General features: G+C 41.3%; 1 protein-coding gene across 12 annotated transcripts in view; it reads left to right on the top strand.

Annotated features, from left to right (window-relative positions):
* IPCEF1 (interaction protein for cytohesin exchange factors 1) overlaps window positions 1–20903 on the top strand; it is a 202004-nt gene extending 181101 nt beyond the window's left edge. For 11 of the 12 annotated variants that reach the window (XM_009452260.5, XM_063813585.1, XM_063813586.1 and 8 more), the window contains 2 exons: window positions 7315–7508; window positions 15424–20903. In XM_009452260.5, coding sequence (XP_009450535.2) covers window positions 7315–7508; window positions 15424–15636 — 407 coding nt within the window. In that variant the 3' untranslated portion in view covers window positions 15637–20903. Of the gene's footprint in view, window positions 1–7314; window positions 7509–9730; window positions 9933–15423 lie in introns of all 12 variants that reach the window. The other variant, XR_010158231.1, reaches the window with a different exon arrangement.
* Window positions 20904–21318: the final 415 nt, after the last annotated feature.

Raw genomic sequence — 21318 nt, 5'->3', positions numbered from 1 at the left:
AAAAAAAACAGCTCCTGGATTCACTGATTTTTTAAAAGGGTTTTTTGTGTCTCTACCTCCTTCAGTTCTGCTCTGATCTTAGTTATTTCTTGCCTTCTGCTAGATTTTGAATTTGTTTGCTCTTACTTCTCTGGTTCTTTTAATTGTGATGTTAGGGTGTCAATTTTAGATCTTCCCTGCTTTCTCTTGTGGGCATTTAGTGCTGTAAATTTCCCTCTAAACACTGCTTTAAATGTGTCCCAGAGCTTCTGGTACGTTGTGTCTTTGTTCTAATTGGTTTCAAAGAACATCTTTATTTCTGCCTTCATTTTGTTATTTACCCAGTAGTCATTCAGGAGCAGGTTGTTCAGTTTCCATGTAGTTGTGCAGTTTGGAGTGAGTTTCTTAATCCTGAATTGTAATTTGATTGCACTGTGGTCTGAGAGACAGTTTGTTGTGATTTCTATTCTTTTACATTTGCTGAGGAGTGTTTTACTTTCAATTATTTGGTCAACTTTAGAATAAGTGTGATGTGGTGCTGAGAAAAATCTGTATTCTGTTGATTTTGGGTGGAGAGTTCTGTAGATGTCTGTTAGGTCTGCTTGGTTCAGAACTGAGTTCAAGTCCTGGATATCCTTGTTAATTTTCTGCCTTGTTGATCTGTCTAATATTGACAGTGGGGTGTTAAAGTCTCCCATTATTATTGTGTGAGAGTCTAAGTCTCTTTGTAGGTCTCTAAGGACTTGCTTTATGAATCTGGGTGCTCCTGTATTGGGTGCATATATATTTAGGATAGTTAGCTCTTCTTGTTGAATTGAGCCCTTTACCATTATGTAATGCCCTTCTTTGTCTCTTTTGATCTTTGTTGGTTTAAAGTCTGTTTTATCAGAGACCAGGATTGCAACCCCTGCTTTTTTTTTTGCTTTCCATTTGCTTGATAGATCTTCCTCCTTCCCTTTATTTTGAGCCTGTGTGTGTCTCTGCATGTGAGATAGGTCTCCTGAATACAGCACACTGATAGGTGTTGACTCTTTATCCAATTTGCCAGTCTGTGTCTTTTAATTGGGACATTTAGCCCATTTACATTTAAGGTTAATATTGTTATGTGTGAATTTGATCCTGTCATTATGATGCTAGCTAGTTTTTTCACCTGTTAATTGATGCAGTTTCTTCCTAGCATTGATGGTCTTTACAATTTGGCATGTTTTTGCAGTGGCTGGTACCAGTTGTGTCTTTCCATGTTTAGTGCTTCCTTCAGGAGCTCTTGTAAGGCAGGCCTGGTGGTGACAAAATCTCTCAGCATTTGCTTGTCTGTAAAGGACTTTATTTCTCCTTCACTTATGAAGCTTAGTTTGGCTGGATATGAAATTCTGGGTTGGAAATTCTTTCCTTTAAGAATGTTGAATATTGGCCCCCACTCTCTTCTGGCTTGTAGGGTTTCTGTCGAGAGATCCACTGTTAGTCTGATGGGCTTCCCTTTGTGGGTAACCCAGCCTTTCTCTCTGGCTGCCTCTAACATTTTTCCCTTCATTTCAACCTTGATGAATCTCACAGTTATGTGTCTTGGGGTTGCTCTTCTCAAGGAGTGTCTTTGTGGCGTTCTCTGTATTTCCTGAATTTGAATGTTGACCTGCCTTGCTAGATTGGGGAAGTTCTCCTGGATAATATCCTGAAGAGTGTTTTCCAATTTGGTCCCATTCTCCCCGTCACTTTCAGGTACACCAATCAAATGTAGATTTGGTCTTTTCACATAGTCCCATATTTCTTGGAGGCTTTGTTCATTTCTTTTCATTCTTTTTTCTCTAATCTTGTCTTCTCACTTTATTTCATTAATTTGATCTTCAATCACTGATCCTCTTTCTTTCACTTGATCGAATCGGCTGTTGAAGCTTGTGTATGCTTCACGAAGTTCTCGTACTGTGGTTTTCAGCACCAAAAGGTCATTTAAACTCTTCTCTACACTGGCTATTCTAGTTAATCCTTCATCTAATCTTTTTTTTCAAGGTTTTTAGTTTCCTTGTGATGGGTTAGAGCATGCTTCTTTAGCTCAGAGAAGTTTGTTATTTCCCACCTTCTGAAGCCTACTTCTGTCAACTCATCAAACTCATTCTCCATCCAGTTTTGTTCCCTTGCTGGTGAGGAGTTGTGTTCCTTTGGAGGAGAAGAGGTGTTCTGGTTTTTGGAATTTTCAGCCTTTCCACTCTGGTTTCTCCCCATCTTTGAGGTTTTATCTACCTTTGGTCTTTGATGTTGGTGACCTATGGATGGGGTTTTGGTGTGGATGTCCTTTTTGTTGATGTTGATGCTATTTCTTTCTGTTTGTTAGTTTTCCTTGTAACAGACAGGCCCCTCACCTGCAGGTCTGTTGGAGTTTGCTGCAGGTGCACTCCAGACCCTGTTTTCCTGGGTATCACCAGTGGAGGCTGCAGAACAGCAAGTATTGCTGCCTGATCCTTCCTCTGGAAGCTTCGCCCCAGAGGGGCACCCACTGATATGAGGTGTCTGTCAGCCCCTACTGGGAGGTGAGGCTCCAGTCAGGCTACATGAGGGTCAGGGACCCACTTGAGGAAGTGGTCTGTCCGTTATCAGAGATTGAACGCCGTGCTGGGAGAACCACTGCTCTCTTCAGAGCTGTCAGGCAAAGACATTTAAGTCTGCAGAAGTTGTCTGCTGCCTTTTGTTCAGATATGCCCTGCCCCCAGAGGTGGAATCTAGAGAGGCAGCAGGCCTTGCTGAGCTGCAGTGGGCTCTGCCCAGTTGGAGCTTCCCTGCTGCTTTGTTTACACTGTGAGCATAGAACCACCTACTCAAGCCTCAGCAATGGTGGACACCCCTCCCCCTGCCAAGCTCCAGCATCCCAGGACGATCTCAGACTGCTGTGCTAGCAGCAAGCAAGGCTCCATGGGTGTCGGACCCACTGAGCCAGGCATGGGAGGGAATCTCCTGGTCTGCTGGTTGCAAAGACCGTGGGAAAAGTGCAGTATTTGGGTAGAAGTGTATCATTCCTCCAGGTACAGTTACTCATGGCTTCCCTTGGCTAGGAAAGGGAAATCCCCCAACCCCTTGTGCTTCCCAGGTGAGGTGACACCCCGCTCTGCTTCAGCTCACCCTCCATGGGCTGCACCCACTGTCCAACCAGTCCCAATGAGATGAACCAGGTACTTCAGTTGGAAATGCAGAGATCACCTGTCTTCTGCATTGATTTCACTGGGAGCTGTAGACTGGAGCTGTTCCTATTTGGCCATCTTGGAAGCAATGATAATAATTTTTACTGTGACATAATTACAAATGAAATGTTTTAGTCAAAAATATTTTTTTCTTTTAGTGGCTCAATTGGTAAGTTGTTTTCTATCACAATCTTTAGTAGCACAATGTAGCTACTTGGTGAACACAGACAAATGTAAAGAAACCATTCTATTTATCTTTGTCATACTCTTGTTTGGTTTGCTTGTTGATGTTTGTTAAACATATATTCCTTAATTCACAAATACTGTGGTATTGAAAGCTATGTGTTTATGCCTTAATCTAAGTAGAATTCTACCTTGTTAGCTGTATTTTTTAAAAAAGTAAAAGGACATGTAAAATTACTGTGTCTTAAAACTGAAAACTCTGAGTCTTCAATCCTAATGCCCCCCTTCAGGAGTCAGATTTCTTTCCACTTAACTTCTTTAAGACTTTCCAGTGTCTCCAGCTTGACCTCAGGACTGTGGCCATGCTTAGTATTTCTGCTATGTAGCATCAGCTCTCATGACAATCTCATAAATGACTACTTTTTATAGTTTTATTGAGATATATTTCACATACCATAACATTCACACATGAAAGTATACAGTTCATTGGTTTTTAGTATATTTGGAATTGTGCAACTGTCATCACAATCTAATTTTGGAACATTTCAGCATCACAAAAAGAAATCCTTACACATTAGCTGCCATTCTCCATTCCTGCTTGTCCCCTCCCAGACCCCAGGCAATTATTATTCTAGTTTCTGTCTCTGTGGGTTCATCTAATCTGGACATTTCATATAAATGGAATCACGCAATATGTGGTTGTTTGTGACTGGCTTCTTTTACTTAGCAAAATGTTTTCAAGGTTCACCCATGTTGAAGTATTGTGGACAACTATTTATTTTAATTATTGAATACTATTCTGTCACATGCAAATGCCACATTTTGTTTATCCTTTCATCAGCTGATGAACATTTAGGATCTTCCCAAGTTTAGTGTGTTATGAATAATGCTGCCGTGAACATTCATGTACAATTTTTGTGTGAATATATGTTTTCAATTCTCTTGGGTATTTATGTAGGAGTGTAATTGCTGGGGCACATGCTAAACTCCATGTTTAGCATTTTGAGAAATGGACAAACTATTTTCTAAAGTGGCAACTCAATTAGCTGAGCATGGTGGCATGCACCTGTAGTCCCAGCTACTTGAGAGGCTGAGGCAGGAGAATCTAGTGAATCCAGGAGTTCAAGGCTGCAATGAGCTATGATCATGCCACTGCACTCCAGCCCAGGTGACAGACCAAGACCCTGTCTTTAAAAAATAAACAATAAAATAAAAGTAGCAGCTCTGTTTTACATTCCCACTAACAATGTATGAGGGTTCCAATTTATCCACATCCTCACCCACACTTACTACTGTCTGTCTTTTTAATTGTAGCCACCCTGGGTGTGAAGGGACATCTCATGATGGTTTTGGCTTGCATTTCCCTCATGACTGATGATACTGAGCATCTTTTCATGTGCTTATTGACAAAAGCCCACTTTTGATGTCTGCACACGGCCTGAGCCAAAAGTCTAATTGTCTTCAGATGTAGTTTTGAGTATTTTCTTCCCTTTTGTGAGACGGTTTGGTAGAGAAAAAGGAGGTTGTGCTGATGAACATTTTAAGTCAGCTATGAAGTGAGTGCATCGTCTTTGCTTTCTGTTTTATGAAAGAGTATTGGTGACTTTCTGGGATGGATAGGGGAAACTAATTCTTGCATAAAGGTTTCTAATAGTAGAGGAGTAAACTCTAAGGCATGTGAAGTTTGCTTGGTTTTGATGCTCCTAGGTCACCATTATATGCTTATCTCCACCCTATGGAGAGGCTGTTTTTCTAGTTCCTCTAATGCCATACTTTCTATAGAGTCCTCTTTCAAGCTGGTTCTTTGGACAGGAAGTGAAACATATAAACATTAAGGAGTATGTGGTGGAAAAAGAAATCTCATTGTATTTCTTTCCCAAGCTTTCTTCCAAGGAATAAAGGAATAATAGACTAACGTTCTTAGTGAGAAATTAAAGCAACATCAAAGGATGAAGATTTTCTTTGAGTAACCTCTGTATCATTTGAGGCCCTTCCAGGTGCATATGATTGGAAACCAAAGCCAGGGTAGCTTAACATGGGTAACATATTAGCTCCCACAGGCTGAGAGGGCTCCAACGGTATCATCAAGATCTGTGTCTTAGAATGGGTTGGCTTCCATATCATTATTCTTGGGATACTTCCTGGAAACTTCCAGCTCACACTATCACAACATTCAGCTTAAGAAAAAAGAGAGATTACTTATCTGATACTCCAAAGTCTTGGAACTGAGTCTCCTTGGCCCCAAATGGCCTGACCAGAGACACATGTTTATCTCTGAATCAGTGACTGTGGCCAGAATGGTGGAACTGCCATTGGCCTCGTCTAGTCCACATGGTCCCCAGTAGATCCTGTGGTGGAGTGGCTTCACTGCAATCATGTGGGCCGAGGCTGGCAAAGTGTGGTTAGGAAGGGAGATGGAGTCTGTGTGGCAAGATGAGGAATGATCACTTTCTACTCAAAACCACAGACCACAGACAGGTTTCTTCTCTCCAAGGGTAGTTCTGGGAAGGACATTAAGCAATCATCTAGGGCAGTAGTTCTCAAACTTTAGCATGGGTATAATTTGCTAGGGCTTATTTGTCCCACACTGTGTTTTAGAAGCAGATATTTGTCGACTTGCGTGGGTTTAAAGATGGAGATTAATTTTGCCTCAGGATGAATCACTCCCCCACTGAGTTTCACCAATACCTGGTTTAGATGATATTGTGTGTGTGTGTGTGTGTGTGTGTGTGTGTGTGTGACAGAGTCTCACTCTGTAGCCCAGGCTGGAGTGCAGTGGTGTGATCTCAGCTCACTGCAACCTCCACCTCCCAGGCTCAAGTGATTGTTGTGTCTGTCTCCTGAGTAGCTGGGATGACAGGCACGCACCACCACACCCAGCTAATTTTTTGTATTTTAGTAGACAACGGGTTTTACCATGTTGTCAAGTGTGGTCTCAAACTCCTGAGCTCAGGCGATCCTCCTGCCTTGGCCTCCCAAAGTGTTGGGATTACAGGCGTGAGCCACCGCACCCAGCCTGGATGATATTTGGGTGAGCTTTTGGTCTTAGAGTTGATGGTGGAATGGGTTAAGACTTTTGGAGTTGTTGGGATGAGGTGAATATACTGCACGTGAGAAACACATGAATTTAGGAGGCCGGAGGGTGGACTATGTATGGGTTGAATTGTGTCCCTCTAAAATTCATATGTTGGGCTGGGCGTGGTGGCTCACACCTGTAATCCCAGCACTTTGGGAGGCCAAGGTGGGCGGATCACCCGAAGTCAGGAGTTCAAGACCAGCCTGGGCAACATGGTGAAACCCTGTCTGTACTAAAAATATAAAAATGAGCTGGGCATGGTGGCAGGTGCCTGTAATCCCAGCTACTTGGGAGGCTGAGACAGGAGAATCACTTGAACCTGGGAGGTGGAGGTTTCAGTGAGCCAAGATTGTGCCATTTCACTTTAGCCTGGGCAACAGCAGTAAAACTCCATCTCAAAAAAAAAATAATAAAATTAATTAATTAATTAATTAAATTCGTATGTTGACGTCCTAACCCCTAATACCTCAGAATGTGACCTTATTGGGAAATGGGGTTGTTGCAGATTTAACTAGTTAAGATGAGTTAATAGGGTAGGTTTCTAATCCAACATGACTGATACCCTCATAAATAGGGGGAGTTTGGACACAGAGACATGCATGCAGGGAACACCCCATGTGAATATTGGAGTTATACTGCCACAAACCAAAAAACCACTTGAAGCCAGGAGAGAGGCTTGGAATAACTCCTTCCCTGGTTCCTTCACAGGGAACGTGGCTCTGCAGTAACAAAGTATCGCAAACTGGGTGGCTTAGACAGCAAACATTTATTGTCTTTCAGTTCCGGAGAGAAGTCTGAGATGAGGGTGCCAGTGGGGCCGTGCCTTGGGACCACAGTATTGAATGTTCTCTCCTTGATTTTTCACTGGGTTTATTGTTACTGCTTTCTTTTTTTTTTTTTTTCAAATAGAAGAGACAAAAGTGTCTGAAGATGATGAAATGGAGAAGCTGTACAAATCATTAGAGCAAGCTAGTCTATCTCCTCTTGGGGACCGACGACCTTCAACTAAAAAGGAGTTGAGAAAATCCTTTGTTAAGCGGTGTAAAAATCCATCTATAAACGAGAAACTCCACAAAATCCGAACATTGAATAGCACATTAAAGGTAACAAAATTTCAAATTGTGGATGAACTCTATGGATGTGGGGCAAGGAACGGCTGATTCTGCAGAGAGATTCTTGCTAATCACAGCATGTTTGTGTGGTTGCAGGGAAGGGCTGTAAAAGTAAATATAACCTTTATAGGGCAAGATGATCTTGATGTTCTTAAAGCACTAGGACATTCACACAGTAGCGCCCAAGGCAGTTTTTCACAATAGGCCTTGATGTTTGCATTCACTCTGATATAAAATTTCAAATTTTAAGCTTCTGGACAGCAAGGACCATGCATAATTTGTTTTTTAACCCTTATACCTAGCACAGTACCTGGTTCAATAAATGTTGATGAGAGACAGAGATCATCAACTGGTGAGAATAAACAGTCGTATAAATAAGATCTCGAATTTTCATCTGATTCATACAAGGGTACCAGTCTTCGGGACTGCATCCAGAAGGAAATGTCTTGATTTCAGCTGCAGCAAAGATGTAGTGATTGTCAGCTGTGGGCACTGCAGCCAAGGAGCACCATGAGAGCCCGACAGTGGGAAGTACACACTCTGTGGTAATAGACCAGCAGATGTTTTCACAATGGGAATAAGGGACAGTGTACAGGAAGTACTGAAGCTATTTTCAGGCCCTCCCTGAGCTGAAATGGTTCTTCATAACAAAAGTGTCCTGCTTTCACATTTAGATTATAGCATGAACAGGTAGAGGCCAGGATACTTTGTAAAATACTCCTGATTTAGCAGACGATTTATCTGAAAAGCTTTGATAGATTCTGTAAGTGAATTTTGTTTTGTCTGTGGCCTTTGGCATTAAGAACTTAAGTCATTTTCCAGGAAGAAATGTCAGCAATTGAAAGGACAAGGCTACAAAGGCAGGCTGAGTGGCTCTTAGGCGTCCCAGTTAGTCAGTAGAACATCTGAACACCCTAAAAGGCTGCAAAAATGAGGCCAGAATGGAAAAAGAAAAGTAAATTTTAATTATACAAAGATAATACAAATGCAGAGAAATTCACTCTTATTTAATATTAAAATTTTTATCGATAATAAAAGATATCACTGGCCGCCATTTCACAGTATGTACAAAGCTGATGAATATATTTGATTATTCAATGTAATATGTCATAGCGTGTTGGGATTTTACTGTCTTCTTTGTCTGTGATAGCTGATATGAGTGAGTAAAGTTTTCATTGAGCAAGTATTTCCTGACTCTTACTATGTACCAGCCACTATTCTAGGTGACTGGGACCATTGAATGGACTCTACTGGGTGTAGAAACAGAGGAAAACAAATACATGATTAAAATGAAGTGCAAAAATACTCTGGTTGAGATGTGCTCAGGGTGCTTTGGTGGTCGAAGGGGGACAGTGGATTACTGGGGGCATTAGGAACACTGTCACGAAATCCGTGAGTCAGGAAGAAATGAATACCAAGGGAAGGACATTCAAGGAAATGGAATGTCTGTCAACGGATAATAAGCTGTAGTTCCACGTTGGGAGAAGCAGGAAGTAGAGGCCACGGAGAGCATGTGCAGTTTGAGTCATTAGTAGAAGGAGAAAGGCTGTGGCCTCAGGCCTTCCACAGAGCAGCAGACTCAGGATTCTAGATCTTTACGGCACCATGCCCTCACCTGGCCACTGGGGGGCCAACTTTGTGAAAAGAATTAGTGTTACCATTCCCTATGGGTCTCTGTGACCTCGTCATTGGTGAATTCAGCAGCTTTTGCTTTTCTGTCAGTGTATCGGTTATCCAGTGCTAGGTAACAAATTATCCCAAAGCTTAGCAACTCCAAACAATCAGCATTTATTATTTCAAAGTGTCTGTGGCCAGGAATCTGGGTGTGGCTTGCTCAAATGCCTCTGCCCCCAGGTCTCTCACAAGGCTGTGATCAAGCTGTCAGCTGGGGCTGCATTCATTCCTCCATGGAGAGGGATCAGTTTCTAAACTCCTGCATGTTAGTTATTGGCAGGATTCAGCTCCTTTCAGGTTGTTGGACTAAGGGTCTCAGTTGCCCTCTGGCTGTTGGCCAGAGGCTCCCCTCAGTTCCTTGCCACATGGGCTTCTCCACAGGGCAGGTCACAACTTGGAAACTGGCTTCTTTCAGAGCAAGCAACACAGTGAGAGTGAGTGAGTGAGATGGGTTATAACCCAGTGGCAGTAATGACATCACATTACTTTTGCAGTATTCTATTCAGTAGAAGCAAGTCATTGGGTCATCTCATTTTCAGGGAGGAGATTACACAAGGCCTTGAATACCAGGAAGCAGAGAAGATTGGGGGCCTGCTCAGGGCTGCCTGCCCCACCCAGCTGGGGAACTGCTCTCTCTGGACATTTGTGAGAAGGAGCCCTTTCCATAGATCCTTCGTGCAGTGCTTGGGGCTGATGAAATAGAACAGGACTCATGTCATGCAGTCCTATTAATCTCAGGAGGTAGGAGGACATGCTGATGTGGAAATTGGTCTTGCTGAAGAAGCTGAACAAAAGCAAAGTGCATCAACCTATTCAAAGGAGAGAGAGAACTTGGTACATGTGTGCATGTTCATGTTGGAAGGGTATAATAATTATTTCTAATTGTTTTTAAAATTCAAAGCAGTCAAGAGAGTGGTTGTCTTTGAGGAAGAGGAGAGGATGGGACCGAGAGGGGATGTGAATGGAGCTTCTGAGTGCTGGGTGCGGGTCCTTCTGTGACCCTGGTAGTAGTTGTATGGAAGTGTTTATTTTGTGATAATTCTTTAAGCACAATTTTTCTATTTGTGCACTTTTCTCTGAGTATGATATATTGCACAGAGAATATATCATACACAGGGGAAATGTTTATTTTTTAAAAGCTTCAAAGTAGGAGTGTAGACAAGCAAAAACAACAGAGATTCATGCAGAAACAAGGAAACTGTTTTAACAATAATGTTTATATTTGCCGCAGGCGCATTCCGTAAATAAGAAAAATCCCTGCACTGGGATAGTACTGGAATGAATGCACTTCAGGGAAATTCTTCTAGGAAGTTGAGCAAACTTCCAAGTTGAACTTGAGCAAAAGTTGATCGTATTATGTTGTACACTAAATACAGATATTTAGGAATTTCTAACAGCTCATCATTCACTGACTTTTGGCTAAGTCTGCTTTTATTTTAAAATAAGTTATTAATGGAATGATTAATGGGTCCAACTGAAACTCTCTCTGAGTTACTCTGACCTATGTCACAAGAGCGGTGAACCCCTTCTTCCCGTAGCTACTCTGGTGGAACACATTTCCAATGCTTAGGTCTTGAGTCGAGCCACACACTGACTATTTGGAGTAAAAACTGAAAGTACAGCATTCTCTCTTTCATGGTATTTTTGGAATCCCTGCCAAACCTTGCTTGCCTGCCAGAAAGCAGAGCGGATGTTGTGAAAGTAGTTCAAAGCCCTCCAAAAGCCTCCTGCGCCATCCAGGAGAAGCTGGGCTGCTGGATGAGGCCCAGCCCCAGGATGCCTGGTGTAGGAAGGAGCTTGGAAGGTTCTGTTGTTTCATTAATTTCCTTCTTCTGTATTATTGTCTACATTTTTTTCTTTCATCCATAGAAGAACTAACACAGATTTGAGCCAAATGGTAAAACATTTGAACTACTTAGAGCCAAAAGCCATATGAGAAGTGTCAGCTTAATGCCCAAAGTTGAAGAGACCCTTTTCTAAAAATTTTATTAGCTATAAAGAGGGGTTAATTCATGTATGCAAAGTCAATTTCCCCAATTTTTATTAATTTTCAAAGATCTTAGTTTTTTAATATGAAAAATTAGGATCTTCCTTTGAAGTAGATGTCTAAATTTCTTTAGAACAAAATAAAACTCTTTAAATAACTTTATATTAATAGCAGTATGGTGATATCAGAGGAAGAAAGCTTTTGTTGTTGTTGTTGTTTTGGAAAAGTTGTTTTGGAAGCATAGATATTGAAAACTCAGAGAGAAGAAATATGCTCTTTTGGCCCTGCCTAACTTTCTATAAACAATCCCTCTGCTTTCCTACTGCACTGTTTTTTCTCCATTTTGGAAGGAAGGGTTCCTATCTTTATCCATCTATATGTCTATCTTCTATCTATCTATCTATCTATCTATCTATCTATCTATCTATCTATATCTATCTATCCAGCTATTGATCTATGAATCTATCTATGTCTAGTTTTTTTGTTTAATGGAAAGGATTTCCTCAGACTGCAAATAGGGTTCAGAATGCAAAAGAGAATAAAAAGCAAATTGGTAATTCATTTATTCATTTATTTCTTATTTTATATATTCATTTTTTCAACAAGTATTCAACGAATGTCTACATGTATAGACAGTCTACATGTGCAGTCATTCTTTCAGGCACTTGGGGCTATAGCACTGGGCATATCAGATAAAAAGGCCTGCCTTCCGGAAGCTTATGTTTTAGTAGGAGAATAAACAAACATAATTGACTATTAAATGTATAATATGATAAGTGATGATAGATTTGATAAAGAATAGAAAAGAGAGGGGATAGAACATGTTGAGGAATTGATATTTAATTAGGAAAGACATGAAAGGCCTCTTTGAAAGACATAATTTGTGTAAAATCTGAAAAAGGAAAGGGAATGAGGCTTGAGGTTCTCTGAGACCGAATATTTCAGGCAAAAGGAACAAAAACGCAAACACCTTGGGGGTGGGAGTGTGCCTAGGGCATTTAAGGAAGAGCAAGGAGGTCAAGGTAGCTGTAATGTAGTGGGGATGGAGCATGGGGAGTGCAGCAGTGGGCCGGAGGGGCAGCAGGGACTCGAGCCATTGAGGACCTCATTGCCATTGCAAACACCAGCTTCTGCTCGGAGTAAGACAGTGACCCTCTGGAAGGTTCTGAACAGAGGGATGGCATGCTTTGTGTCATGTCTGAAGGTAGAACCATCAGGCTTTGCTGGTGGATTGGGTGTGGTAGAAGGAGTCAAGAATGACTCCAGTGTTTGCTCTGAGCAACTGGAAAGATGGAGTTACCATTAAGTGCTTTGTGGAAGACTATGGTAGGAACCGGGTTTGGTGTGCATTGGAAGTTGGTGGGGTGGGGATGTAGAGAATAAGAGAGGAACTTAGCTTTAGATATGTTATTTTTGAGATGCCTCTTAGGGGTTGATGTGGAACTGCTAAAGAGGAAGTTTAGACAAATTATGATGGAGTCCAGGGGAGAAGTAAGGAGAGATATAAACTTGGGACCCTCAGCACATAGGAGAGTGGGAGAGATTACATGTGATTACCAACAGCATGAACATAGATAGAGCAGAGAAAAGGATATAAGCTGGGGCTTTAGAACACTCCAGTGAGAAGAGGTGGCGTGACAAGGAGGAACCAGCAACTAAGGTGGGAGTAAGTAGCAATTGTGGTACAAGAAAAATCAGGAGAATGTATCATAGGAGCACAACAATGAAACTGTTCAAGAAGGAGGAGTAGTCAATTGTTTTAGGTGCTGCTGATAAATAAGTTGAAGATGGATCATTGGTTTAACATTGATTTAATGGTTTATTGGATTTAACAACATGGAGGTCACTGATGGTCTTCACAAGAGCAGTTTTGGTGAATGGTGGGGGCCAAAGCCTGGTGGGACTGAATCTATGCAGAATGGGCCACTGGAGACAGGAAAAAGTGGAGCATTAGCTGGACAGGGATTTGGGGGCAGAGAGGAATTTTAACATGGAAGAAATAACAGCAAACATGTATACCAGTGAGACTGCTGGAGGGGATCTGGAAAGTTGGTGAGTCAGAGGAGAGAACAGAATTGCTGGGATGAATTTCTTGAGTAGGAGAGCGGGGGCCATTGTGCCCAAGTGGAGGGATTGGCCTTTGCTAGGAGCACAGATGCTCCATCTCTGTGAACAGGGCAGAAGGCAGCATAGATTTGCATCCATGTAGTTCGTGGGCAATAGCAACTTGGGAGAAGTGCTCTTCTGATGGCTTCCATTTCCTCAACAAAGAGATAGCAAGGCCATCAGCTGCGAGTGAGGATGAGAGAGGGGGTTTGAGATGAGAAGAGTTTTGAAATAGTCATTTGGGAGACTGCCAGAAAAAGGATGTGAAAGTGTGATGACTGGAGAGTAGTGAAAATCCACTTACTGGCAGTGGTTGTGAAGTTTTAGTTTCACACATGCTGTCCTGGGGATAGTCAAAAAGAGTAGTTCAATCACATGCATGAATTGAATGTCTACAAGGCACTTGGCATTGCGTTAGGTGCAGGGAATACAGGGATGAAGGAAATGTTTCTTGTCATCTTCTTTAAGCTTTAGAAGAGGGGCCATGACTTACCCGTAAATACCTAAATGTACCTCGGTAAGTTCTCAGAGGGCATCATTGGAAGGCATGAGAACATAAAAACTTAAAAGCTTATCAGTCCAATTTTGGGAGTGCAGGGAAGGTTTCCTGGACAATGTGATGCCTCAAGTGAGTATAGATTTACGGGTTTTGAAAAATTGGGTAGACCAGGTGCAGTGGCTCACACCTGTAATCCCAGCACTTTGGGAAGCTGAGGTGGGTGTATCACTTGAGGTTTAAGGAGTTTGAGACCAGCTTGGTCAACATGGCAAAACCCCATCTCTACTAAAAATAGAAAAATTAGCCAGGCATGGTGGTGCATGCCTGTAATCCCAGCTACTTGGGAGGTTGAGGCAGGAGAATCGCTTGAACCCGGGAGGCAGAGCTTGCAATGAGCTGAGATTGGGCCACTGCACTCCAGCCTGGGCAACAGAGTGACTCTGTCTCAAAAAAAAGAAAAGAAAAGAAAAGAAAAAAATTGGGTAAAGAAAGACTGGAAACTGTTCTGTGTAAAAGAAACTCTAGAAATTAGAGTTTATGAGGTGAAGAAAGGCAAGGAAGATTCTTCATGTGGCACAACGACATGGAGGTGTGAGCTAGTGTTGTGTGGGTGAGAAAATGCATGCCAGTACATTAGACGGGAAAGTCAAAAGGAAGCAGAGTATCAACAAATGGTGCCAGTGCAGGTGCGGAGCCTTGGGTGTAAGGGGATCCATGAGGGGGACTCGGCATTTACATGCATCCCTGCTCTGCTAAGTGGAGGTGGAGTTGAAGTGGGCATTGGAGGCAGTGGTCTCACTCAGGAGGCTGTGGCAGCAGATCAGATGTGATATATTGAACTGGATATCCAACCTTAGGACTATGGTCATGGGATGGAGAAAACAGGCATAGATTTGAGATACAATTGTCAAGGCTGAATATTTGTTTTTAATATGGAGGATGAACATCTTATTTTTACTCCATTCCTTGTCTATAGAAAACTCTAACCTGAGCTAGACATTTCAGAAATGTGTGCCATTGGTTACAGAGGAGGCAGAATGGAATAGCACCAATAGGTTGTTTATTAGCATTATTGGAATACATACTGTTTTGATGGAAGGTTAGTAGCCTCTTCTTTGACTGAAAAGATAATCTGTGTATTTATTCTGTATTAAATAAATGTGATTTATTAAAAATAAAGATAATTTAATGAAATCTTAAAAGACATATTTTATGTTGCCATATGTCCTAGGTAAAGTGTTACATTCCAATTTTACTTAGTGAAGTTTGGATTGTCAATAAAATGCTAATACCTACAATGATAAGTTTTAGGAGGCATGATTCCCACACCAAGGTAGAATTGTTACTGTGGTGTGGAATAATGGATTGATCAGGGAAAGGCAACATAGAAGATCTTTGCTATATGTCTAGCTCTTCCACTAACTCTTGGGTAGGATACTTCACTTCTTTGCGGCTAGCGTATGCAAACAAACGTCATATTTCTTAGGCTTAATGCTGGAATTAGAATATTAACATGCAAAAATGCTTTGGTAATTTTATGTGAATGTATATGTGTACTTGTAAAAGAGTTGGTAAAGATGGTTTATGTAAATTAAGACACTCTCAACATACCCCCTTCCCCTTTTTTTCTACTCACACAGTGTAAAGAACATGATCTGGCCATGATTAACCAGTTGCTGGATGACCCGAAGCTGACAGCCAGGAAATACAGAGAGTGGAAAGTCATGAACACCCTGCTGATCCAGGACATCTATCAGCAGCAGCGGGCTTCGCCTGCCCCTGATGACACTGATGACACCCCCCAGGAACTCAAGAAATCACCTTCTTCGCCCTCTGTTGAGAATTCCATTTGAGACAAAGTCAGGGTTTTCTCCTCTTATATTTTATCACAAGCAACTCTTCAAGATGTTGCAAAAGCTTACATTTTTCCTTAAAAGGAAAACTGAAACCCAGTCCTTCAAGCATCAGCTTCCCATCTAAAGATGCACGTTAGATGAAGATAATCACCGAATACACCGGGGCTCCTCATTTCAGTCGTAACGCATCCACTGAGATTGGAACGATTGAGTTCAGTTGAAAGGCGTTTTTTGTGTTCCTACTGGGAGCTCACGGTGATGTGGGGCTCTAGGGGGGATGTGAGAAATGTCTCTTCTGTTCATTGCTCTCCAGAGAATGCTATGGACAAGAATCAAATTTTACCAGGAGTAATTGCCCATGGAAACATTCTGTTTTTCAAAAGAAGAATGTACATATTCCACTTGGCTGGGAAGCTGTGTGGCCCAAATCACTGTTTGAGTGGAGGAATGTTTTCTAGAGCAGTGACTGGAAGGACAAACGTGGTGTTGCAGAACAAAAATTCCTTGCCTTTGGGATGGAATGGTGGTGCCTTTTCCATGTGATGAGAAATGCTTCATAGACAGTGGCATGTGGGAGAGCTGAAGGAGGAGGCGTGTTCCATATTCCACTCATTCAAAGGACAGCTTGGTGTTTTCACACTTTATGCAGGTTAGGGGATCTGATTAATGTTTCCTTTCCTTACAACAGCTAGAGAAAACATCTCATCACAATTGGAGACCTCTACTTCCTTCGAGCTTTCCTACTCAATGGTAGGAGATAGTAATATGTTCAGCAAAGAATGTCTACTGCTCTTGTCCTTGGCTGTGATCCCTATACATAGTGTGAATTTATATCCAGATTTCCCAGGATCAATATTGACAAGATGACTTTGGCATCTGAATTGTTTTAATATCTTTACTCAAAAAAACAAAAAAAAAAAAACCCATGGAAGCAACAAAAGAGTTAAACATGATGGATTTATTTTTGTATGTTTATATGTCACTTGTGTGCTATGTGAATAGCTATGTTTGTTATTTAAATATATTTATAGAAGTTCAAATTACTAGTGTTTAAAAGATGATATACTATTATATATTGTGCTTAGTATATATTTGATGAGTCTATACTTTTTGCTTGAGAAAAATAGAAATACTATTGATTCACTGGTGTTATGATGTTGCACTGTGTCTGAGGAATGCTCAGGAAATCTTGTGGGAAAAAAATGGGGCATGCATTCATAATTTTTCGTTTTCTTCCCCACCCCAACCCCCATGAGCTCTTTAATTTAGATTTCTATCTCTTGTAAGTCACTCTTTTAACCAGCAAAGGACTTTCATCTTAGATTATCCTTTCTATTAAATAAACTTTAAGCTTTGTGCCATTTATGCCTGCAAACCTTAGACCAAAGGCAACACAACTAATGTCATCTTTTCATTAAAGACTAATAGAAATTTAGAAATCATTGTGTTAAAGAGAGCTATAGAGAAACAATATGAAAGTCTTCCCTTACTAATCACCATGAATATTTCTCACCATAAGAATAACCACAACCCACCAAGTACCCATGTTGGCCCTGCCTACCCCTAACAAATTGTTCACACAACCTATTTTGTTTTATAGCTTCAAAGTGTGGCTTGACATTCAAATGGAAGGAACCACCTGAATTATATCTGCAAACAAAATGGAAATAGTTGTTGAATAGTTCCCCAAGCTTTACTAAGAAGCCTTAATACTCTGTAAACAAACAAACAAACAAAAAACAACCTTAGCATTAAGAAATAAAAACAAAAAACAAGAAGCAAGTTGTACTGCTAGAAACTTCTCTAAGATAAGAGGCCAGGCCAATCAGTTTGGCCCAGCAAACATGTGGGTACTTCTCCACCTAGGGAAGCCACTGAAGATGAGTTTGACCAGTGGTGACCTGACAGAGGGAACATTCAGATCCTCAGATTGCACCCTGATGCCCTGGTTTAGGAGAGCAGTGCTTTAACCTTTTGGCCCTGGAAATTACTGGTTCTCTCTGTGATTAGCAGATACCAGAAGGGAAATTATTTAGGATTGGCAATGTAAAGAGTATTGAAGGAACGACAAATAACAATAGCAGAAATAACAGTGTGACATAAAGTGCCCTTCCACCTATTTTTCTTTGGTTTGCAACATCAACCTGTAGACTTCCAGTTTTTCTTAAATTGAAGAGCTCCAGACACTTTTGAGCAGGGTTTGTGAATACCTTTGAATGCTTTCCTTTGGCTTTTCCTGAAGACATATTTCCCCAACCTTTCAATTGTAAACTCCTTTAGTACCATTCAAACTTAAAGGCAAAAAAGATCCCTGGGATTACTTAGCCAAGGCTTAAAATTATTTTTCAAAGTCAAGAACATTAGCCTAGAAATTTTTGCTTTGCTAGTTAAAGCTTACTTTGCAGAGCTTCCCAAAGTGAAAGGGAAACTGAACTTCACAATTTTGCACCTGGCTTTCTGGAGCCCCATTGCCTGCTCATTCGTGTTTTTTCTCCTGTAAATTATTTTGCTTTTGACCAGGTTGTGCTAGAAAGTAGGGCTGCTTCTGTGAGTTCTCAGCCTAGGCTGTGGCCACTAAGACGTGGGTGGGGGGATAGACAGGAGTGAGAGGGAGAGTGGGTGACACTTTCCATGACACTTAATGTAGGAAGACATGGGCTTCTCTCTCTTGGCCTCAAGCCACTTTTCTGGTCCAAAGAATATTGGGAAAACTGGATTACTTTCAGTATATTTCTTGAGACCGGGTCATCTCTGAAATGCATTTGGGGTAGTTTCATGGGGTCCAAGGGCCAATTCCTATACCCAGTCCTGCAGTGTCTGTGAGCTGTGGAATGAGAGAGAAAACCATGGCTGCTCAGGAAGGAAGTGGAGAATCTCTCAGCACACGTAGATCCAAATCTGTGGCACCTGCTAAAGATTAGGATTTGGAGAGGACTCCTCTTTGGGGTTGTGAAGAGGACCTTTTCCCTCTGTTGTTAACCTGTAGATCCAGAACGGAGCCTGATGTGATGCCTTCACTGGCTGATATATTGCAAATAGACACTCTGAGCCCTGCATTGCAAGGGCGTCTTTTGCTTTAAAGAATTCTTAGTTTTGCCACAACAGCTCAAATCTCAGAATAGGATCACAGGCCTAGAAAGACTCCTAAAGTATAGGATTACAAAGACTCCAGGAAGCGTAAGAAAGAGATTGTGTTTGGAGTCAGATTTCAATGTGAAACCCATGCCTTATATTTACACAGCACTTTGTAGTTTGCAAATTAATGTGTTTTCAGCCCCCTCCCGCTGCCCCATGCTCTATGTGAGATGATTGTGGATTATTACAGTGAAGTGCCTGGCCCAGAGCCCCCAGTGATGAAGCAGGAACTTGAGTCTCAGGACTCCCAGCGGCTCTCTGCCCATTTCCTCCTCTCCGCCCCCCATCTCGCTTCACCTGTTACCTTGTGAAGTTGCTGTTGGCACATAGCCCACTAGGAAACCAAGAAGTTTGACTGGGAGTGTGTGTTTCATTGCACTGGGCTTAGCATACGGCCGGCCCTGGTGGCTGTTTGGCTAAATTCTCCATTTGAAACCTAAAGGGCCCTCTCTGTGCTTGAGCACAGTCTCCTCCTAATGGTCCTGCCTCAACCTGCTGGTGGGCTGTCTATGGATTGGGGTTTCACCTAATCATGCTGTGTTTCCTTTCTTTTCTTTCTGTACATTAGACTACTTGGGAGGTGCTGTGTGATCCTTGGATGAAAAACATGTATTTAAAGAAATGGAGAGTGTTCATTTTGTTTGCTTTTTGAGGCATGTGCTGTCAGATGTCAGAGACCCAACTTAGTGATTAGAGGTTGGTCCTTTGACCTTCTTCTCTTAATTGCTTTTCATGTAATCATGATAATTTACTCAGGTAGCACTCCAGTCACAAACAATGTCACAGAGATGAAACAGATTCAAAGAAAAAATATTTTTAAGTCTTTTGAAAAGAAGTGCTATTCAAATTTAAGACATGTTTAAATTCATAGGTACATTATCTCTTAGTAAGAAATACTTTTTTTTTTCTTTTTTTAGACAGAGTCTTGCTCTGTTGCCCAGGCTGGAGTGCAGTGGCACGATCTTAGCTCACTGCAACCTCTGCCTCCCTGGTTCAAGTGATTCTCCTGCCTCAGCCTCCCGAGTAGCTGGGACTACGCCCAGCTAATTTTTATATTTTTAGTAGAGACCGGGGTTTACCATGTTGCCCAGGCTCGTTTCAAACTCCTGACCTCAGGTGATCTGCCTGCCTCTGCCTCCCAAAGTGCTGGGATTACAGGTGTGAGCCACCACACCTGGCCGAAAGACAGTATTTTAATATAGCCACATACATGATTTAATGAGTAATGTTAAGTACAGAAAAGCTGCCATATCCACATAGTTTTAGGGGGCATTTCTTCTTCAGTCTAACAAGAATATGATATCCAATTGTGGTTTTCCAATTTATTTCTCTTCCAATTTCTTTTGTATACCTCACAGGAGAAATTGAATCCTAGAACTGGGAGATGACTGCCCTGCCCAGGGTTTTGTAATACATAATTGAAAATAAAAGTCCCTGAAACTAAATGTTTGCAGCCTGTATGAAATGGACTGTGGAAGGGGGATAATTTCTCTCCTCACAGAAAGCCACTCGTCTCCTTGAATGAGGCATTGAGCAGACACACGTTTCTCTGTGTCATGGGGCAGGAAGCAATTCCCTTGCCTCTTCAGCACATCTCAGTTCTTTCCCACATGACCCCAGAACCACATAGAAAACATTGAAAATAATGGATTTTTCATTGAAAAAAGCTTTACATTTCTCTTGCTGTAAGGAGACTTAACTGCTCTGTATTTGAATTTTTTTTTTTTTAACCTTTAGCCCAAAAGGGAAGTGTGCCTCGTGGAAAGAGCAAATGCCGTAAAATAGAAACCAGCAGTTTTAATCGCCATATATTTTAATGTGCTTGCATGATGGGAATGTGACTTTTAGCACTGCATGGTGTTTGGGGGCAAGATATTAATGTGGAAATCTTAGCTTAAGTTTTACTGTGCTCTCATCCTGTGTCAGCTACCCCTCTAAACTGAAAAAGAGGCATGGCTCATTTCTCTCCTGCTTTATGTTTTTGAGGTTGACTTGTAAGATAAAAATAAGAAAAAAAATATATCTAGTCAAATGATATGAAAAAAAGTTGAAATATACTACTGGTGTTCATTTTCTGTCCTGCAGTGTTGCTTTCTCGAAGAAATAAACATGTGGCTGGAAGTGTTTAATGGCTGCGTTTTGATCGTCTACAACAAGGTTACAGTGCCCTCTCGTGGCAGTCATCAAAATCGCTTCTAGACTTGTTTTTATTTTTAAATAAAAGATCTAATTATATTGGAAATCTCTTTCAACAATAACCGATGTGGTCTTTTCCAGTGGTTCTCAAGTTACAGGTTTATTAATACAATAATATTTAGATTTTTCAAAAATTGCCATTGGACCACTAAATTTGACTTGCACCTTGTATTAGTTATTATTTCTAGGCACCCACATTTTGTTTAAAGAATTTTTAAAATTTGCATATTATAAAAGTTACAAAATGTGGTACACAAGCTGCTTAAAACATATGAGATATTTATTTGAAAATGAACAAAGAAAATAATGAAATAGCCTAATAAATTGCCTTTCTTTGGATCCACTGAT

This window comes from Pan troglodytes, chromosome 5, assembly GCF_028858775.2.
Source record: "Pan troglodytes isolate AG18354 chromosome 5, NHGRI_mPanTro3-v2.0_pri, whole genome shotgun sequence".
In the NCBI taxonomy this organism is placed as follows: domain Eukaryota; kingdom Metazoa; phylum Chordata; class Mammalia; order Primates; family Hominidae; genus Pan; species Pan troglodytes.
This window is presented reverse-complemented; position numbering and strand designations above follow the sequence as displayed.